The 21,252-nt window shown below is 40.9% G+C and overlaps 1 protein-coding gene across 1 annotated transcript; it reads right to left on the bottom strand.

The window, feature by feature from the left end:
* Positions 1 to 207: 207 nt before the first annotated feature.
* Positions 208 to 8,623, bottom strand: LOC134311864 (uncharacterized protein K02A2.6). The gene is made up of 2 exons (XM_062993513.1): positions 6,239 to 8,623; positions 208 to 288 (listed from the first exon to the last, which is right to left on the bottom strand). Exons 1-2 carry the CDS (start codon positions 8,621 to 8,623, stop codon positions 208 to 210), a joined length of 2,466 nt encoding a protein of 821 aa, XP_062849583.1.
* Positions 8,624 to 21,252: the final 12,629 nt, after the last annotated feature.

The raw sequence follows: 21,252 nt of genomic DNA, 5'->3' as shown, positions 1-21,252 counted from the left end.
AAGCCCAGGGCTCCGCCCCCCCCCCCCCCCTCGGTAGGAGTCAGGAAGGGAGCATGGCCGGCGCCATTTTGAACAAAGGGGACATGGCCGGCGTCATTTTGAACAGAGGACAACGTGGGTGAATGCCGGGAAACTTCCCATATTAAATGTACGTTTTTTATGTTCTGAAAAACCTAACACCTTACATCAGTAAAACAGTCTTCGTCTTTACAGTAAGTTGGAAGATCTATTGACCGTTTCCTCTTCATAGAGACAGAGCTGGGATCTGGTGTCGTATGCTCCATCACACTGGGGTACAAGCAAAACCAAACAGGTGTAATATAATGTAATAAACAATCACTGTGTCAAAAACGCACAAAAAGCATAATGGCACCTCCAAGAACAAGGTAACAAACAGCTAGCTTAACTAGCATCTAGTTTACTTAATCTTCTATTTAAAAAAAAAATTTCTACGTTTTAAATGTCTGCAAACTTAGCAAAACTTGACAATGCTTTTTGGTTTAAAATCACTACTCAACCATAGCTGATATGATTTTACATTCTAAAATAAATAATCAATATTTTTATTAATATTAATATAAATGTTAACATTAATATTACACTCATTTGCACTTGGTCTTGAGTTTGACTCTTGGAGACTTAATCTCAGCTACTCAGTCTAGTCTTGAACCAAAGAGGTTCTGGCAGTCCTACACAGTCTGGATTGTCCTTTAATCCCAACAATTACTACCTCAGATCAGTAGAAGATTTTCTGAAGTGATTATTTACTAATACTAAAAGTGAGTGTTTTACTAATAAATTATTATTAGAAATTTTAGATCTTTATCATTTCAGTCATTTTAACTCTTGAGTAATCTTTTTAAACTTCACTTAGTTCTGATCCGTAATCATCAGCCCATACTGAAACCACTTTTGTCAAAACCCAATTTACAGATTACTTATACATTTTCACATATACAGTGGATTCTAAAAGTGCTCAGGTGGTGCAGTGGTCTAGGGCACTAACACATCAGAGATTATACTGACCTCAGATCAGTAGAATAGTCTCCATCTTTAAAGTGTGTACTGCTCTCCCTACGTGTTATGCTTCCAAAGCGTTAACATAGATTAAACAGCCAGCCAAACTCTTTTTAAGAGCCAGGAAGATGAACGTGCTTGTTCCTTTATTGACTCAAATCAGAGAGTGAAACAACAAATACAAGAGAAAATAGAAAAAAGGCTCAAAATACATTCCATAAACTCATTAATAGCAGCAATACAAACGCGACTGATTGGATAACATCAAAGAGTTGCCGCGATCGTAAACGGTCATCAAATTACATCATATTCAAGTCACAAACATATCAGTATCACTTAATACTTAGTCATTGCTTTCTGAAGGGTTAATACGACAGATCGAACCAGTTGAAAGTAATATAAACTTATATAAAAGTAGCGACCACGCTTTCTCTTTTACATTCAGAACTACTGTTGTGCAACACCTTTTTACCTCCGTGTGCGTCAAAACAAAGGTTCCGCTATTAACATGAAATCTTATAAAACAGTGCAAAAGTAATGTAAACAAACACTTCAAGTTATTTTCCTTTTTAAAGTTATTTAAGAACATACAACATGTGTAAACAGAACAAAGTGAATTGGTGGTTTCATTGATCGGTCGCTCTTCATGGAGACACAGCTGGGTTCAGGTGGATCTGGTCTCGTACCCTCCATCACACTGGGGTACAGGTTAAACCAAACATAAATAAACTATAGAAAAAAGCATGAGGGCACCTGAAAGTTTTAGATCAAGAAAAACACCACAAGGACATGACAAACTAATCAGACAGATAGCTCAGCTAGCAGCTAGTGTAATTAATCCTAAAAATAGAAAATAAATAAATAAAATAAAACCGCTCTGTAATGCTTTTAGTGTTACACCATTATGCCAATAACTCTGATCTGATTTAAATAAATCAAAGTGTATTAATAACAATCTCAATGTGTTAGAGTAGTGGTTTCTTTATAATCATACACAGAGTGGAAACAGTATCAGTAAAAAACAATATTCAAACACATACAGTAATAATGTTCATCCCAACCTTTCTTCAGTAAAGTTTAAACTCTTGATGCTATGCTCTCATACACGTTTATTATTCTATGTTTATTAATGTTTGTGTGTTTCTGTTATTTTGTCCACCGCAGGCATGTATGTATTCACTGAAGCACCCTGACGCAGCCTGTGTTTTAGTATGGTCCGTGTACCTTTGGTAATTCATTTTCACTTTAAATCCCAAAGTTGAAAAACAAGAAAACAGGTCGTTTTTCGTTTCAAAAACCAATAATGAAAAATGGGAAAATGGGGCGTTATTCGTGTTTCGTTTTAAGATCAAAAATCAAATAACAAATAAGCAGAAATAAAAAAACGGGTCGTATTTTAATTTTCCAAAATCAACATTTTTTATCAGCTCAACCAGAAATAAAAGTGCGAGCGCGTGCACGTGCTGACGTGCGTATACATGCTTCATATAAAGTGTAAATCAGGTACAAGGAAATGTAAATATTTAAAATTCATATCTTAGTTATTTCTTCTAGTTTTTAAGTCTTAAGTTTTATTTTTACTAAACATAGTTTCTCTTGCTATTTATATTTTATATTTTATTATGTTTACACACACCGAGACCTGAGTAACTGCATTTCGTTCTAATCATGTACATGGTTTTGAATGACAATAAAGCTGAGTCTGAGTCTGAGTCTGAAGTGTTGAGAAGACGGAGCACAAAGTCATAATAACGTTACACCGCGTCCCGTTATATTACCGTATAGAACTCAATACTACGGTGGCCGAGAAGTGCAAAACAAATTTACATTTCAGAAAACAAAATTACAAAAAAACAAAAACAAATTTACAACCAAAGCAAAAACAAATTTACAAGTGCTCGGGTACCCAGTGTTTGTAAATTTGTTTTGGCATATGTAAAAGTGTTTCAGCACTTGTAAATTAATTTTCGGCATATGTAATTTTGTTTTCTAAAATGTATATTTGTTTTGCACTTCCCGGCCGCACATTTCTGACGGAAAAGGCAGGGACAATAAACCGGAAGTGCGTGTTGCTTACCTGCTGTCAATCAAACTGTTTCTCAGCGATAAAGTGAACGGAGTTTGTGATGGTGACGATAAACAAGGTTTTGTCTAGTTTGTGGAAATCATTTTATCCAGTTGACCCGCTATTGTTTTTCTTGTGGAAAGTTTTGTGCAGATGTTTAGACGTGGCGTGTGCATCTCTATCTACCGTCCGCTCTTCTAAACATCTAAGGAATTCCCACAAGAACAACAAAAGCGAAATAATGAAAATAATTAACACAAAATGGACAAAACATTGTTTATTAGGGACGGAACATTTGATACCGAGGCTTTAAAACTTGTTTCACTTTTGTAACACTGGACTCAGTGTATCGGAGCTTATATTAAAGCAGCATGTGCGGGACTGATGAAGCTTTGATGCTGTGTTTTATCTCACTCACTATATAAGAGACAATCAAACCAGGGTTACCCACCGTCCTGTAAAATACACAATCCTTCTTTATCTGGAGACTAAACGCCGCGTTCAGTACTGAACTGATACAGGACGCTTTGTTCCGTATTTTTATCAATGGGAGACGGTGTGGTGTATAAAACAGAAGGAAACTGCTGCTTAATTCATTATATTAAGTAGTGTTCACTTTTATTCTTAGTAAGGTGACATAACCTGTTTAATACACCGCTGTATGAGTAGCACAGTGGGAGGAGTGCGTTGTTTTGCCTAAAATATGGTTCTGACTTATTATTATAAAGAATGAAAATAATAAATGTTAAACACCATAAATAAAACCTTTGTTCTCATGACTGTGTAAGGTGCCCCACACACACCGTTACTAAGAATAAAAGTGAACACTACTTAATATAATTCCCTCAGTCTCCCATTGATAAAAATACGGAACAAAGCGTCCTGTATCAGTTCAGTACTGAACACGGCGTTTAGTCTCCAGATAAAGAAGGATTGTGTATTTTACAGGACGGTGGGTAACCCTGGTTTGATTGTCTCTTATATAGTGAGTGAGATAAAACACAGCATCAAAGCTTCATCAGTCCCGCACATGCTGCTTTAATATAAGCTCCGATACACTGAGTCCAGTGTTACAAAAGTGAAACAAGTTTTAAAGCCTCGGTATCAAATGTTCCGTCCCTAATAAACAATGTTTTGTCCATTTTGTGTTAATGATTTTCATTATTTCGCTTTTGTTGTTCTTGTGGGAATTCCTTAGATGTTTAGAAGAGCGGACGGTAAATAGAGATGCACACGCCACGTCTAAACATCTGCACAAAACTTTCCACAAGAAAAACAATAGCGGGTCAACTGGATAAAATGATTTCCACAAACTAGACAAAACCTTGTTTATCGTCACCATCACAAACTCCGTTCACTTTATCGCTGAGAAACAGTTTGATTGACAGCAGGTAAGCAACACGCACTTCCGGTTTATTGTCCCTGCCTTTTCCGTCAGAAATGTGCGGCCGGGAAGTGCAAAACAAATATACATTTTAGAAAACAAAATTACATATGCCGAAAATTAATTTACAAGTGCTGAAACACTTTTACATATGCCAAAACAAATTTACAAACACTGGGTACCCGAGCACTTGTAAATTTGTTTTTGCTTTTGTTGTAAATTTGTTTTTGTTTTTTTGTAATTTTGTTTTCTGAAATGTAAATTTGTTTTGCACTTCTCGGCCACCGTACAATACTGTAATACAGGCATAACTAATCGTACATGTCACGGTGAAACTATTACAACATCTAATGCTTTTTTTAATCAGCGTTCTGCTTATTATTTACCAAATAACTTTTTGAAATATATTTGATTGTTGTTGCTCCTTGTTTACTGCAGAGTTAGTTCGTGCAAGTTTATAAATCTTTGGATGTTTATTGGCCGAGAACAAGAAATATTGAATCGCCTCGGTTAAGGATTCGAATCTTCGTACTGAATCAGGAATCACGAGTCCGAGATCTCAATTAACCCGGATCCTATGAGTCCTCTGACTGGCACTGGCTCTGAGTGCACGGAAGATAAGTGATATCTGGATGCATTTTCATGCAGTAAATCAATCTCAATCAAGATGTCAGTACAAGTGACTCAAGTGAACCGAATCACATCACTGAGTGACTCAGACTAACCTGAGTCCATAAAATGAACCGAATTTACCACCACTATGTGACATGTATGATTAGTTATGCCTGTATTACAGAATTGAGTTCTATACGGTAATAATAATAATAATGTAAAAAATAATGCAGCATTCTTTTTTCTTAGAATAACCCCCTATTTTTTTTAGGATAAGTAGTTCTTTTGTGAATTACAAGGGCAGGAAAAAGTACGGCAGACACAAAAGTCAGAACAGGGGACGCGGCGGATCCATGTACCTTTGGTAATTCATTTTTCATCTAAAATCCCAAAGTTTTTAGTTTTTCGTTTCAAAAACCAATATTGAAAAACGGGAAAACGGGCCTTTATTCGTTTTTCGTTTTAAGATCAAAAATCAAATAACAAATAAGCAGAAATTGAAAAACGGGTTGTATTTAAATTTTCCAAAATCAACATTTTTTATCAGTTCAACCAGAAATAAAAGTGCGAGCGCGTGCACGTGCTGACGTGCGTATACATGCTTCAAATAAAGTGTAAATCAGGTACAAGTGTTGAGAATACGGAGCAAAAAGTCATAATAACGTTACGCCGCGTCCCCTGTTCCGACTTTTGTGTCTGCCGTACTTTTTCCTGCCCTTGTAATTCGCCCTTGTAATTCACACAAGACCTATTTATCCTAAAAAAAATAGGGGGTTATTCTAAGAAAAAAGAATGCTGCATTATTTTTTACATTATTATTATTATTACCGTATAGAACTCAATTCTGTAATACAGGCATAACTAATCATACATGTCACATAGTGGTGGTAAATTCGGTGTTAGCATTAGATGTTGTAATAGTTTCACCGTGACATGTACGATTAGTTATGCCTGTATTACAGAATTGAGTTCTATACGGTAATATAACAGGGGTCGCGGCGTAACGTTATTATGACTTTGTGCTCTGTCTTCTCAACACTTGTACCTGATTTACACTTTATATGAAGCATGTATACGCACGTCAGCACGTGCACGCGCTCGCACTTTTATTTCTGGTTGAACTGATAAAAAATTTTTATTTTGGAAAATTAAAATACAACCCGTTTTTCAATTTCTGGTTTTCTGGTTATATTATTGAGGGGTCTCAACAGGTCAAATTTGGTGCGTAATGAACGTTTCAGCATCAGGGTGGCCGGGGAAACTTTGGTTGTAGCATGGGTGGTGCTTCGATATGACAGCAAAAAACTGTTCAGACGCTGGTGTAGTGTTGCCTGTCCTTGAGACGCCTTTAATGCATGCTTCATAGTTTGTACCATTCTTTCAGCAAGGCCGTTTGTTGCAGGATGATATGGAGCTGATTTGATGTGTTGCACCCCATTAGCTTGCAAAAAGGAAGCAAAATCTTGTGACACGAACTGTGGCCCATTGTCACTAACAAGTTGCTCAGGGTAGCCAAAACGGCTAAACATCTCTCCAAGCTTCTCTATGGTCTTTGCTGTCGTGGTTGAATGCATGATGGCAATTTCAGGCCATTTACTGTGTGCGTCCACCACAACTAAAAACATCTTGTCCTCCAACGGACCAGCAAAATCTACATGAATGCGTTGCCAGGGGTTCTCTGGCCAATCCCAGGGATGTAAGGGTGAAAGCTGTGGTACATTTCTGATTCTCTGGCATGAGGAGCATGACTTTGTTTTCTCCTCGATGTCCCTATCCAGACCAGGCCACCAGACATAGCTCCTTGCTATCTCCTTCATCCGCACCATACAACAGTGACCGTGTAGCTGCTGTAACACCACCTTCCTCAACGCTGTCGGAATAATTACCCTTCTGCCCCAGAGAAGGCACCCTGCCTGAACTGAGAGTTCATGACACCTTGACAGATAAGGTTGTAAATGTGGCACGTTCTTTACAGCACAATCACTGGTGATTATTTCCATTACTTCAGACATAACTGGGTCGATTCGTGTACCTTTCCGCACTTGTGCGGCAGTCACTGGGGCCTCCTCTACCTGCCTGAAATAAAAAATGTCCTGCTGACTGCTCTCAGGGCGGGTCACTGGCAGAGGCAATCTTGAAAGTCCATCAGCATTGCAGTGCAGTTCGGATTTGCGATACTTGATATCATATGTGTGGGCTGATAACAGCAGTGCCCATCTCTGCATTCGGCTAGCAGCCAGGGAAGGTATACCTGTGTGAGGTCCGAAAATTGTGGTCAGTGGTCTATGATCAGTCAGCAATGTGAATCTTCTCCCAAACAAGTACTGGTGGAACTTTCGGACACCGAATACAATTCCCAATGCCTCTCGTTCAATCTGGGCATACCCGCTTTCTGCCTTGTTCAAGGTGCACGAAGCAAACGCGATTGGTCTTTCCTCACCTGACGGCATGATGTGGGAAATGACAGCTCCCACACCGTAAGGTGAAGCATCACAAGCAAGCTGGATTTGCAACTTTGGGTCAAAGTGAGTCAGTACATCAGACTCTAGCAATGCTTCTTTGGCTCTTTCAAATGCATCATTGCATTGTTTTGTCCATCTCCACTGCTTGTTTTGGCACAGCAGCTGGTGTAATGGTGTCAAGACTGTAGCCAGGCCCTTAATAAATTTACCATAGTAATTTAGGAGCCCCAAGAATGAACGAAGCTGACTGACATTTTGTGGGGGAGGAGCATTTACAATGGCCTTTACCTTAGAAGGTGGTTTGTGAAGGCCCATGGAATCAATAACGTGTCCCAGATATTCAACAGACTGTTTGAAGAATTCACATTTGTCTTCACGGACTCTCAGCCCATAGTCCTTAAGACGCTTTAATGTTGCATCAAGATTGTTTAAGTGTTCTTCCTCTGATTTGCCAGTTAGCAGGATATCGTCTAAGTAACACTGGACACCAGACAGTCCACTCAGGATTTGGTCCATTGCTCTCTGGAACAGCGATGGTGCCGATGTGACCCCAAAAGGCAAACGCTTATACCTGAACAATCCTTTGTGTGTCACAATTGTGAGTAGCTCTCTACTGCTCTCATCTACCTGCATTTGTAGATAGGCCTGGGAAAGGTCAATTTTACTGAAACGCTGGCCTCCGGCCAAGCCAGCAAAAAGGTCATCAATGTGTGGCAGCGGATACTGCTCAACTGACAGAACTGGATTTAACGTGACCTTGAAATCACCGCAAATTCTGACCGATCCATCTTTTTTTTGAACAGGTACAATGGGAGTGGCCCACTCACTAATACTTAAGGGCTCCAGAACATCACTTTTTACCAAAGCCTCCAGTGCAGCCTCTACCTTTGGCTTAATTGCGTAAGGCACAGGACGAGCCTTTAGAAACCTAGGCTTACTGTCAGGTTTGACATCCAGTTTAACTATAATACCTTTCATGGTGCCCAACTCGTCCTTAAACACTTCTGAGTGTTTAGTTAAAACAGCAGATAGACCAGTGACACGTTTGGACACCATTCGAACTGAGGGCCAATCAAGCTGCATCTTTTCTAACCATGAGCGGCCTAGGAGTGCTGGGTAATGGCCTTTAACAATGTAGAGTGGCAGCTTTGTTGACTGACCATTTAGTTGCACATTCACATTAATGACACCTCTAATATCAACACGCTCGCCAGTGTAGTTTTTAGTGCAATGTTTGTTGATTCTAAGGGCACATGTTTCAGGTAGCTGCAATACACACTGTCTGATACAATCGAAACAGCAGCCCCAGTGTCAATCTCCATATGAACTGACTGCCCTTCTAGAAGAGGTGTAACCCAGTAGCCCTTTTCGTCCCCCTCTACAGCCAGAATCTTCAGCGTCACTTCCTCAGCAGATGAATCGCTATCATCAGTATTTCTGACTTCATTTGAATGCACAGCATGTACGTATCCCTTTTTCATTGACAAATTTGCTGGTTTGCCATACTTCGGTTTTGCACTCTTTTCTACATTTTTCTTGCCCTTACAGGCACACTCACAGTGCTCCGCACTTTCTCCCTCCTCCTGGTTCCTCCTGTGAAACCTAAATCGTTCCGCTATCACCAGTGGTTTTGGTGAAAAGTGTGACCCAAGAATGTCCACAATGTCTGTGTATGATTTTTCCCCCGGTTTAGTTGGATGTATTAGGCTACGGAGCAGGTTAAAAGTTTTAGCGCCCATGACACTGAGAAAAGTCGACACTCTTTTAGCTGCTTCAATGCCATTTGCTTCGGCAAAATAATCAAATCTTTCAGTGTAGGAGCACCACTGTTCCACACTCTCATCAAAAGCACCAATGTTTCCAATAAAGCCAGCCATTTCACTTATACCTCACTTTAATCACTTGGTTGAAACATTCAAAGTTAACAACTGCGGTATTTGCACCGTTTTCTTTAGTCCACACACAGATTTACCGGTACCAGTATACCGGAGTTCGGAGCTAACTCAGCTTGCTCAGTCCACGCGCGCGAGAAAAAAAAGTTTGCACGCCGTCTTTTTAAACACACAAAACAACGTAGGTTACTTCTCTCCACTTGTCGCCACTTGTTATATCGTCAGTACATCCGTCAGTACTGGAATAACGATTAATAATCAGAGAAATCGCAATGTACCGTTAGCACAACAGGTGCATGTTTGTTAATGTCTTACACTGTTTTAACCGCTGGTGAGGAGAAAAAAAACATCTCCCAGCATTCAGTGCACTACTACAACTACGGCACCACAGAAAGGTTAATTCATTCATTTTTTTAAATTTTTATTTTCATGTTTTGCAATCACTTTATCCTGGTAAGGTGGTTTGTGGTGGTTCCGGAACCATTGGGCACAATGCAGTAACACAATAAAGAAAATAGTTGAATTAAAATAAAAACATGATTTTTTTTTTCATCACTATTATCTCTGTAGAACTTGTTTCGGCAACAGCAGAAGCTCTTCCGACAAGCTCGAGTTGTGCAGACTCAGAAAATGAAAACCATTAAAGGGCTGTATGAGCAATTCATCAAGGTCAGTTCATCAGGTTTATTTATTGTAAACAACCATTGCATAACATCACTAAGTGTGTGACACCGCCACATAAGGGGATCTGGGGAAGGCCTTTCATGTTTAACACTAACATAGATTTTTAGATAGTGTTATTTAGGTTACCCCACAGAAAGTTAAACCCTTAATTTCTTTATCTGCTCACTGGAATTTTATGATGATAAGAGTTGTAGTCTTACCTGATTCTTTGGTATTTTACTGTGTTTATTTTCCATATTTCATGTTTTGTATATGTTTCCTATTTGTTTGAAAGGGGGACTTTTATTTTGATTATAAACCCTGGTTTGGGAGAACAGGAAAGGGGGGAAGTGGTGGCCATTTTGTTTTTGGGGGATTAGTTTGGGGAAGAGAGGCCTGTTGGAGGTTGGCAACTCAGGCCCTACAACTTTTTACTCCTTTCTTCATTCATCCTTGTCCTTGAACATTTGGATTCGCTCTCTAAGAGGATATACCCCAAGGAACTGGGTGAGCTCGTTATGGTTTATTTATATTTTTGGGACATTGCAATTTTTTGAGGAATTGGGACATTGCAACTGTGTTTGGAATTTTTGGGACATTGCAACTTTTTGAGGAATTGGGACATTGCAACTTTTTGAGGATTTGGGACATTGCAACTGTGTTTGATATTTTTGGGACATTGCAATTTTTTGAGGAATTGGGACATTGCAACTGTGTTTGGAATTTTTGGGACATTGCAACTTTTTGAGGATTTTTTTACTATGGGAACGGTTTGATATATTTTTCTTTGTTTTGTGACTTTGATCATTTTTTGTACTGACTAGAGGACATCGTCAGCAGATCAAATATTTGTCTACTTTGTTTTCTTTAAGTTCTATTTCGGGTGCTGGTACTGATGTGAGTGTGTTGTCTGATCTGAGAATACCTAGTAAAATTTATTTCCCTCAAATGTTTATTATATCATCCAATTAGTGTCCGAATTTTTGTGGTAACTGCTGAGTTCGTCAGACTGTTACAGATGGTGGCCCGTACGGGGACTCTAATAGTATATACGTGTTGAGGTTTTAGTCGTGTTTTCTAGTATTTTTTTTTTGCAGACAACAGTCAGCCATGGATTCCAGTAGGCTCCAATCATCGGAAGAGGGGATGGGCCGAGTAGAGACAGACCCTAGTTCAGGTAGTGGTGGTGTTACAGAGTCCCCTTCCTTTATTCCTGGACCTGGTGTCACTTATAGAAATCCAGTTCCTGTGGCTGAGATCAGTTCATTACTTAGTGAACTCTACATCAATGGTGAAGCTGCAGAAAGTGATGAGGAAGAACAAACATCCCAGAGACCTACAGGGAGCATCATCAGCCACCTTGAGTCTGAGGTAGCAGGTCTGTTTCAATCTGTCCAGTCACTAAAAACTGAAATGAGGACCTTACAGGAGGACTTTTTAGCAGCTAGTGAAAGTGCGACAAACCGAGAGGTCATGCTCAGGGAAAGTATGGATCAACGGTTTGAGGCCCTGGAAGAACTTATTAGAAGGTCCATAAACCAGCTTGAACAAGGTGTGGTTGGGTGTCTGCAAAGAAGAGATGAGCAGTGGAAAAGGGAGATGACTCTGTTGAGATCCAGCACTCCTTTGACCAAGGCATCTTTCTTTCCAGGAACCTCTGCAGCGGAAGGCCCATGCTCAGTCAACAGTTCATCCTTATATTCAAAACCCCCAATTCAGCTGGAATTCCCCACTTTTGGAGAATCAAGGGATGCGGCTGGAGTTTTGGATTTTATGGAGAAGTGCGAGAACTTTCTTTCGTTAAGACACTTAACGGATAATGAGCTTATGGCTACGCTCAATGCTGATTTAACCGGGCCTGCTAGAAGCTGGTGGGTGGCGGAGAAGACCAAAGTCCACAACTGGGATGATTTTAAGAGAGCGTTTTTGGCAGCTTTTCTCCCAACAGACTATATGACTGAGGTTGAAGAGCAACTCAAAGCCATGGTCCAAGAACCAGACCAGTGTATTCGGGACTTCGCTTATGATTACCGAGCCCTTTGCCTGAAATGGAAGACCGACCTGCCCGAAGTAGAATTGGTCAGAAGAATTCTATACAATTGCAATCCTGCACTGGCAGGGAGCCTGAGAGGGACGGTACATACAGTGGAGCAATTGGTCAAAGTCGGGTCCATGGTGGAAAGGGATTTAAATGCCAAAAAAGACTACTGGGCCAAAGTGAACCAACTTAAAGCACAGGACAAAGGCAGGAAAAAGACACCACGTCCTAAGGAAGTCAATCCTCAGTGTCAACATTTAGCTTTAGTTCAATCTGTTCCACCTCCACTGCTGAAGATTGCCATTGTAGTACGGGGCTTTCCGGTGGAGGCGGTGTTGGACACTGGCTGTACTTTCACCTTGATGCAGAAGCAACTTTGGGAGGCCATGGAAAGACCAGGAGAGCCAATGACCAAGGAATTAAATCGGTCATTCATTCTGGCTGATGGGAAGGTTCACTCCCCGGAGGGGAAAGTACAGTTGTCATATGAGTGGCATGGACTTTTTGTGACTGCGGATACTTACATTATGACCAACACACAATTGGTGTTTCCTCTGGTTTTGGGATTAGATTTTTTGAGTAGGTCTGGTGTTCAACTGAATGTTGGGGAGCGCAACTATAGCCTGAAGATCAGAGGGAGGTGGAACGTTTTTCCTTTTCTGTCATCTGGGATGACAAGCCATTTCTGGGTAAAACCTGGAGAGCCAAAAGTCAGCCTTTATGTGGCGTTACCTCTTGAGAGTGATCACGTGATGGAAGCAACAAGTTCTTTCCAAACGCAGGACTTTGAGGGACTGCTGAAAACCCATCCACCGGAATTGCACCTTCTCTTTCGGAAATGGTCATCGGTCTGCTCTGAAAGGTTGGGAAGGACAAGTAAGATCAAGCATCTCATTCTGACAACTGATGAAGTACCTGTCTGTTCCAGAGCTTATCGGGTCTCTCCAGTGAAGAGAGAAATCATCAGACTGGAGATCGAAAGCATGTGCAAGGCAGGCATAATAGAGCCATCCGATTCATCTTGGGCTTCTCCAGTGGTACTAGTACCCAAGTCTGATGGAAGCAACCGTTTCTGTGTGGATTATCGGCGGCTAAATGCTAAAACTCCCCAAGACGCTTACCCCATGCCCCTTGTGCATGAAATCTTGGAGTCGTTATATGGAGCCAAATATTTTAGCACCCTTGACCTGAAGTCAGGCTATTGGCAGGTCGAAATGGATGAACGCTGCAAGGCAAAGACTGCTTTCATCAGTCCATTCGGTCTGTACCATTTTTTAACCATGCCTTTTGGTCTCAAAAATGCCGGAGCCACATTTCAAAGGCTGATGGAGCAAGTGCTTGGAGAGCTGAGGGGGTCTATCTGCTTTGTTTACATTGATGATGTCATTATCTATTCCCAGACTAAAGCGCAACACCTGAGGGACTTGAAGACAGTTTTTGAGAGGCTCAGGGAAGCACACCTTACCCTGAACTTAAAGAAATGCCGTTTTCTCAGAACTGAGCTAAAATTTTTGGGACATGTTGTGTCTGGAGAAGGGATTAAGGTAGACTCGGAAAAAATCATAGCCGTAGCTGCGTACCCTACCCCCCAGGACCTACCCTCCTTACAGCGATTCCTCGGGCTTGTAGGCTGGTACCATAAGTTCATTCCACATTTTGCAGAGTTGGCAGCTCCTTTAAACCATCTCCGACGGAAAGGAGTAATATGGACATGGACTGAAGACTGTCAAAGAAGTGTGGACAAACTGAAGGCAGTACTCCAACAAGCCCCAGTGCTCGCACAGCCCAGCCCTCATCATTCCTTTCAGGTGCATACAGATGCAAGCAATATAGGACTTGGAGCTGTGCTTACACAGATGGTGGATGGAGAAGAGAAGGTCATTGCATATGCCTCTAGGTGCCTGAGGGGTGCTGAGTTTAACTACTCAGCCTCTGAAAAGGAATGCCTCGCCGTTGTCTGGGCTGTGGAGAAATGGTATTATTACCTGGAGGGGAGTCCATTTGTGGTTTATACAGATCATGCTGCTCTCACTTGGGCTTTCAATTCTCCCAAGTCCACATCCAGGCTGACTAGGTGGACCATAAGGCTTCAGCGTTTTGACTTCGAAGTCAGATACCGAAAGGGATGCATGAACCTGGTGCCAGATGCCCTGTCCCGATCTACACATGAGCTGGACCCTGTGCTTGTTGCTACCTGTGTGACAAAGGGTTCCCTCAATTGGAAACCCACGCTACCTATAAGTCTGGCTGATATAAATCAGGCCCAGTGTGGGGATGACTACATCAAGGAGTTGAGGGAACAATGTAAGACTAGTAGCACCCAAAAAGATCGCATAAGATGGGAAATGCAGCAAGATATATTATACCGAGTCATTCCATGTGCTAGAGGAGGGGTCAAATACCAGCTAGTGGTGCCCAAGTCTTTGACTGTCCCGTTTCTTGAGTACTTCCATGATAGTCCACTAGGAGCACATCTGGGAAGGATGAAGACGCGCCTCAGAATTCTGGAAGTTGCCTGGTGGCCTGAAGTACGTAAGGATGTGTGGCGACATGTCAAAGAATGTCCTGTCTGTCAAAAGTACAAGCCCTCCAATACCAAGCCCTCTGGGTACCTTCAGAGCACTGAGATCAAAGAGCCTGGGTATATGCTTGGAATGGATCTTATGGGACCTTTTCCAAAGAGCAAGAAAGGCAATGTCTACTTATTTGTCATTGTAGATTACTTCACCAAGTGGATTGAACTGTACCCCTTGCGTGACAGTAAAGGTCATCGGCTCTGCAAAATCCTCAGAGAAGAAATCTTCACCAGGTGGGGTGTACCAAGATATGTGTTGTGGCCTCAATTTCTCAGTGAACTGATGGCGGACTTGTGTAAGACCTGGGGAGTCATACAAAAACTTACGACTAGTTACCATCCACAGACCAACCTTACGGAACGAGTCAATAAAGTTTTGAAGACGATGATGGCTTCATACGTGAAGGAGAATCACAGGGACTGGGATAAATGGCTGTTTGAATTCAGGTTCGCCATTAACAATGCCAAGCATGAAACTACAAAGAACACACCGGCTGAGCTGGCATTGGGCAGAACTCTGAAAGGTCCTTTGGAGAGACTCATCCACCATCAATCTGTGACTCCAAACCATCCCTCATATTCCCTTGTTGAGAGGCAACACCAGCTCAACGAGGAGGTAAGATGCTCAGCTCATGCTGCACAGCTCAGACAAGCCAGGTATTACAATACCCGAAGGAAAGATGCGCACTTTCAAGTGGAAGACCTGGTCTGGGTGCGTGCTCATCATATCTCCAAAGCTTCTAATTATTTATCTGCTAAATTAGCGCCCAAATGGGTGGGGCCTGTCAAGGTGGAGAAGAAGCTTGGTCCGGTGAACTATGCAGTGAGGGGATTACGCCCTGATGAACAACGGGACGTTATGCATGTGGCAAACTTGAAACGGTACTTTGGTACTGTTCCCCGGTAGCCTCCAGCTGGGGGGGGGGATATGTGACACCGCCACATAAGGGGATCTGGGGAAGGCATTTCATGTTTAACACTAACATAGATTTTTAGATAGTGTTATTTAGGTTACCCCACAGAAAGTTAAACCCTTAATTTCTTTATCTGCTCACGGGAATTTTATGATGATAAGAGTTGTAGTCTTACCTGATTCTTTGGTATTTTACTGTGTTTATTTTCCATATTTCATGTTTTGTATATGTTTCCTATTTGTTTGAAAGGGGGACTTTTATTTTGATTATAAACCCTGGTTTGGGAGAACAGGAAAGCGGGGAAGTGGTGGCCATTTTGTTTTTGGGGGATTAGTTTGGGGAAGAGAGGCCTGTTGGAGGTTGGCAACTCAGGCCCTACAACTTTTTACTCCTTTCTTCATTCATCCTTGTCCTTGAACATTTGGATTCGCTCTCTAAGAGGATATACCCCAAGGAACTGGGTGAGCTCGTTATGGTTTATTTATATTTTTGGGACATTGCAATTTTTTGAGGAATTGGGACATTGCAACTGTGTTTGGAATTTTTGGGACATTGCAACTTTTTGAGGATTTGGGACATTGCAACTGTGTTTGATATTTTTGGGACATTGCAATTTTTTGAGGAATTGGGACATTGCAACTGTGTTTGGAATTTTTGGGACATTGCAACTTTTTGAGGATTTTTTTACTATGGGAACGGTTTGATATATTTTTCTTTGTTTTGTGACTTTGATCATTTTTTGTACTGACTAGAGGACATCGTCAGCAGATCAAATATTTGTCTACTTTGTTTTCTTTAAGTTCTATTTCGGGTGCTGGTACTGATGTGAGTGTGTTGTCTGATCTGAGAATACCTAGTAAAATTTATTTCCCTCAAATGTTTATTATATCATCCAATTAGTGTCCGAATTTTTGTGGTAACTGCTGAGTTCGTCAGACTGTTACAAGTGTGTGCCTGTTTTTTCTAGAACATGGAGGAATTTGAGAAGACCCATGAGGGTTTCCTTCTGGGAGCACAAATGGAGCTGAGAAAGAAGATGGCACTGCTGCAGAAAAAGATCATATACAGAGTGAGTGTTTTCACACAAATTTATTTTTTGCTTCTTATGGTATGTGTCCACTAACAGATTTTACTGCAACTTAGTACTGGTGGACATTTCCTTTTATTTTTTTTATTTACATAATAACTGCTTTAAGTCACAGTGTGTCTGATGTAATCTGGAAACACTAAAAGCAAGGCATGATACATACATACAGTGTATCACAAAAGTGAGTACACCCCTCACATTTCTGCAAATATTTTATTATATCTTTTCATGGGACAACACTATAGACATGAAACTTGGATATAATTTAGAGTAGTCAGTGTACAGCTTGTATAGCAGTGTAGATTTACTGTCTTCTGAAAATAACTCAACACACAGCCATTAATGTCTAAATAGCTGGCAACATAAGTGAATACACCCCACAGTGAACATGTCCAAATTGTGCCCAAATGTGTCGTTGTCCCTCCCTGGTGTCATGTGTCAAGGTCCCAGGTGTAAATGGGGAGCAGGGCTGTTAAATTTGGTGTTTTGGGTACAATTCTCTCATACTGGCCACTGGATATTCAACATGGCACCTCATGGCAAAGAACTCTCTGAGGATGTGAGAAATAGAATTGTTGCTCTCCACAAAGATGGCCTGGGCTATAAGAAGATTGCTAACACCCTGAAACTGAGCTACAGCATGGTGGCCAAGGTCATACAGCGGTTTTCCAGGACAGGTTCCACTCGGAACAGGCTTCGCCAGGGTCGACCAAATAAGTTGAGTCCACGTGTTCGGCGTCATATCCAGAGGTTGGCTTTAAAAAAATAGACACATGAGTGCTGCCAGCATTGCTGCAGAGGTTGAAGACGTGGGAGGTCAGCCTGTCAGTGCTCAGACCATACGCCGCACACTGCATCAACTCGGTCTGCATGGTCGTCATCCCAGAAGGAAGCTGACGCACAAGAAAGACCGCAAACAGTTTGCTGAAGACAAGCAGTCCAAGAACATGGATTACTGGAATGCCCTGTGGTCTGACGAGACCAAGATAAACTTGTTTGGCTCAGATGGTGTCCAGCATGTGTGGCGGCGCCCTGGTGAGAAGTACCAAGACAACTGTATCTTGCCTACAGTCAAGCATGGTGGTGGTAGCATCATGGTCTTGGGCTGCATGAGTGTTGCTGGCACTGGGGAGCTGCAGTTCATTGAGGGAAACATGAATTCCAACATGTACTGTGACATTCTGAAACAGAGCATGATCCCCTCCCTTCGAAAACTGGGCCTCATGGCAGTTTTCCAACAGGATAACGTCCCCAAACACAACCTCCAAGATGACAACTGCCTTGCTGAGGAAGCTGAATGTAAAGGTGATGGACTAAACCCAATTGAGCACCTGTGGCGCATCCTCAAGTGGAAGGTGGAGGAGTTCAAGGTGTCTAACATCCACCAGCTCCGTGATGTCATCATGGAGGAGTGGAAGAGGATTCCAGTAGCAACCTGTGCAGCTCTGGTGAATTCCATGCCCAGGAGGGTTAAGGCAGTGCTGGATAATAATGGTGGTCACACAAAATATTGACACTTTGGGCACAATTTGGACATGTTCACTGTGGGGTGTACTCACTTATGTTGCCAGCCATTTAGACATTAATGGCTGTGTGTTGAGTTATTTTCAGAAGACAGTAAATCTACACTGCTATACAAGTTGTACACTGACTACTCTAAGTTATATCCAAGTTTCATTTCTATAGAGTTGTCCCATGAAAAGATATAATAAAATATTTGCAGAAATGTGAGGGGTGTACTCACTTTTGTGATACACTGTACATACATGCTTGACAGGGTGTCAGTCCACTGCAGGGCACCACATACCGGACTCACTTTTACACTCAAATCTGGGGGAAATTTAAAAGTGGCTAATCCCCCGTTTACATATTTATTTAGGTGGGAAGAAACCCGTGTGGACATATAGGGAGATGTTAAACCACCAAATGACTGGAGTTGATGTTTCCACCTATGTTGCTGTGTAATTCTCACATTACCTGATGTGGCGCCCATTAAAAATTTGGAGCATTCAACAAAGGGCACTACTTTTTGGTGCTATACTTTAGACTTATACGTATTTTATTTTATTTTATAAACTACACCTGTCATGCAGATAACCTTTGGGTTTCACAGTTGTTAATTGTAGCCCATCTTGCTCTCTGCCTTTTGTCACCCACTATACCCCATTTATTAACTGAAAGACCAGAGCAGCTGATGTTTGGGTAGACTATTCTCTATGGCAAGCCGTTTTAGCTTTTAATCCTCCTTTTCTTGATATCAGGAATTAAATTTTTGATATCAAGAATTAAATTCTTACTAGTAAAAATTTAATTTTTGATATCAAGAATTAAATTCTTACTAGTAAAAAACGAATTCTTACTAGTAAAAATTTAATTTTTGATATCAAGAATTAAATTCTTACTAGTAAAAAATGAATTCTTACTAGTTAAAATTAAATTTTTGATATCAAGAATTGAATTATTACATGTTTCAATGATAATGAGTTGATTTGCATGTGGATTTAAAGGTAGGGCTAAATTGGGTCGTGCTTTTCTTAAAGAGACAACATCATGAACTTATGGCAAGCCGTTGTAGCTTTTAATCCTCCTTTTCTTGATATCAGGAATTCAGTTTTTGATATCAAGAATTAAATTCTTACTAGTAAAAATTCAATTCTTGATATCAAGAATTAAATTCTTACTAGTAAAAATTTTATTTTTGATATCAAGAATTAAATTCTTACTAGTAAAAAATGAATTCTTACTAGTAAAAATTTTATTTTTGATATCAGGAATTAAATTCTTACTAGTAAAAAACGAATTCTTACTAGTAAAAATTTTATTTTTGATATCAGGAATTAAATTCTTACTAGTAAAAAATGAATTCTTACTAGTAATTTTATTTTTGATATCAGGAATAAAATTCTTACTAGTAAAAAATTTATTCTTACTAGTAAAAATAAAATTTTTGATATCAAGAATTGAATTATTACATGTTCTAATGCTAATTAGTTGATTTGCATGTGGATTTAAAGGCGGGGCTAACTTGGGTTGTGCTTTTCTTAAAGGGACAACATCATGAATGTAACGGTGTACAAACAGACGAGACGCTCGCGGATTATAAAGTTGAAAAGTGGTTTATTTACGAAGAACAGGCACGAACTCCAGCAAACCATGAAACAGGCAGAGGTACAAAGGGCTAGGCTAACACGAGACGGGTAAACAGGCGAAAGTCGGCAACGGGAATCAATAATAACGGCAACCAAAACCTTAGGGCAAAGACGAAGAGAGTAAATCAGTAAACAAAGATAATTCGTACCAGGATATCCAAACCATAGAAAACGCTCGGTATGCATACGACAAGTCGGTGGCAATACTTCGCAACACAAGTCTGTTTGAACCGGGTTTAAATACTAGAGTATACAGGTGATTGTAATTAGAACTCAGGTGAACGTGATCTGTCAAGCGCGTGATGATTAGGTGATGGAGTCACATGATCGGCTGTTGTATTCTGGGTGTTGTGGTCCTGTAGTGAATCTGTAGGCAGATCTATGCTTGAAGCTCTGTTAGAGACAGCTGCTTGGTTCTGAGGCGTGACAGTACCCTCCTCCCAAAAGTCCGAGAGGGAGCGAGGATGACCCCGATGACCTCCTACTCCTCCAGAATTCCCCAACTGATGACCATTGATCCTGTTGTGACGTTGGAAAGAAGAACTCCCTCTGGGGCGACCTCTGGGACGGGGGGCAGGCCGGCTAGGGTGACTCAGATGGAACTCCCGCACCAAGACTGGGTCCAAGACGTCCTTAGCTAGTACCCAGCTCTGCTCCTCCGGGCCATAACCCTTCTTCTTTCCAACGTCACAACAGGATCAATGGTCATCAGTTGGGGAATTCTGGAGGAGTAGGAGATCATCGGGGTCATCCTCGCTCCCTCTCTGACTTTTGGGAGGAGGGTACCGTCACGCCTCAGAACCAAGCAGCTGTCTCTAACAGAGCTTCTAACAGTGCTTGTAACTTTATGGTGTTCATTTGTATTCTTGGGTAAGGTAAGCTTCTGGTTAAAGTGTATATTTTTTGCTGTAACTTGTTCTAGACCCTGTCTTTGTAACTTTGATTATTAACATTGCTAGAATTGAAGTAGCATTTAACTATTGTTTAAAGATAGTCTGTTGATGCATTAATCTGTGTTTTGCTGATTGGTTAAAGTGGTATCAGGTGACTGTTGTTAGACCTGTTGTTAGAGGCTTAGGTGTGAATTGAGGGGCAGGGCTAAGCTTAGTATAAAATTAAAGCTCCAGCCGTTGAATTAATCAGTGCTTGTAACTTTATGGTGTTCATTTGTATTCTTGGGTAAGGTAAGCTTCTGGTTAAAGTGTATATTTTTTGCTGTAACTTGTTCTAGACCCTGTCTTTGTAACTTTGATTATTAACATTGCTAGAATTGAAGTAGCATTTAACTATTGTTTAAAGATAGTCTGTTGATGCATTAATCTGTGTTTTGCTGATTGGTTAAAGTGGTATCAGGTGACTGTTGTTAGACCTGTTGTTAGAGGCTTAGGTGTGAA

The sequence above is a fragment of the Trichomycterus rosablanca genome, chromosome 4 (assembly GCF_030014385.1).
Source record: "Trichomycterus rosablanca isolate fTriRos1 chromosome 4, fTriRos1.hap1, whole genome shotgun sequence".
Classification (NCBI taxonomy): Eukaryota; Metazoa; Chordata; class Actinopteri; order Siluriformes; family Trichomycteridae; genus Trichomycterus; species Trichomycterus rosablanca.
This window is presented reverse-complemented; position numbering and strand designations above follow the sequence as displayed.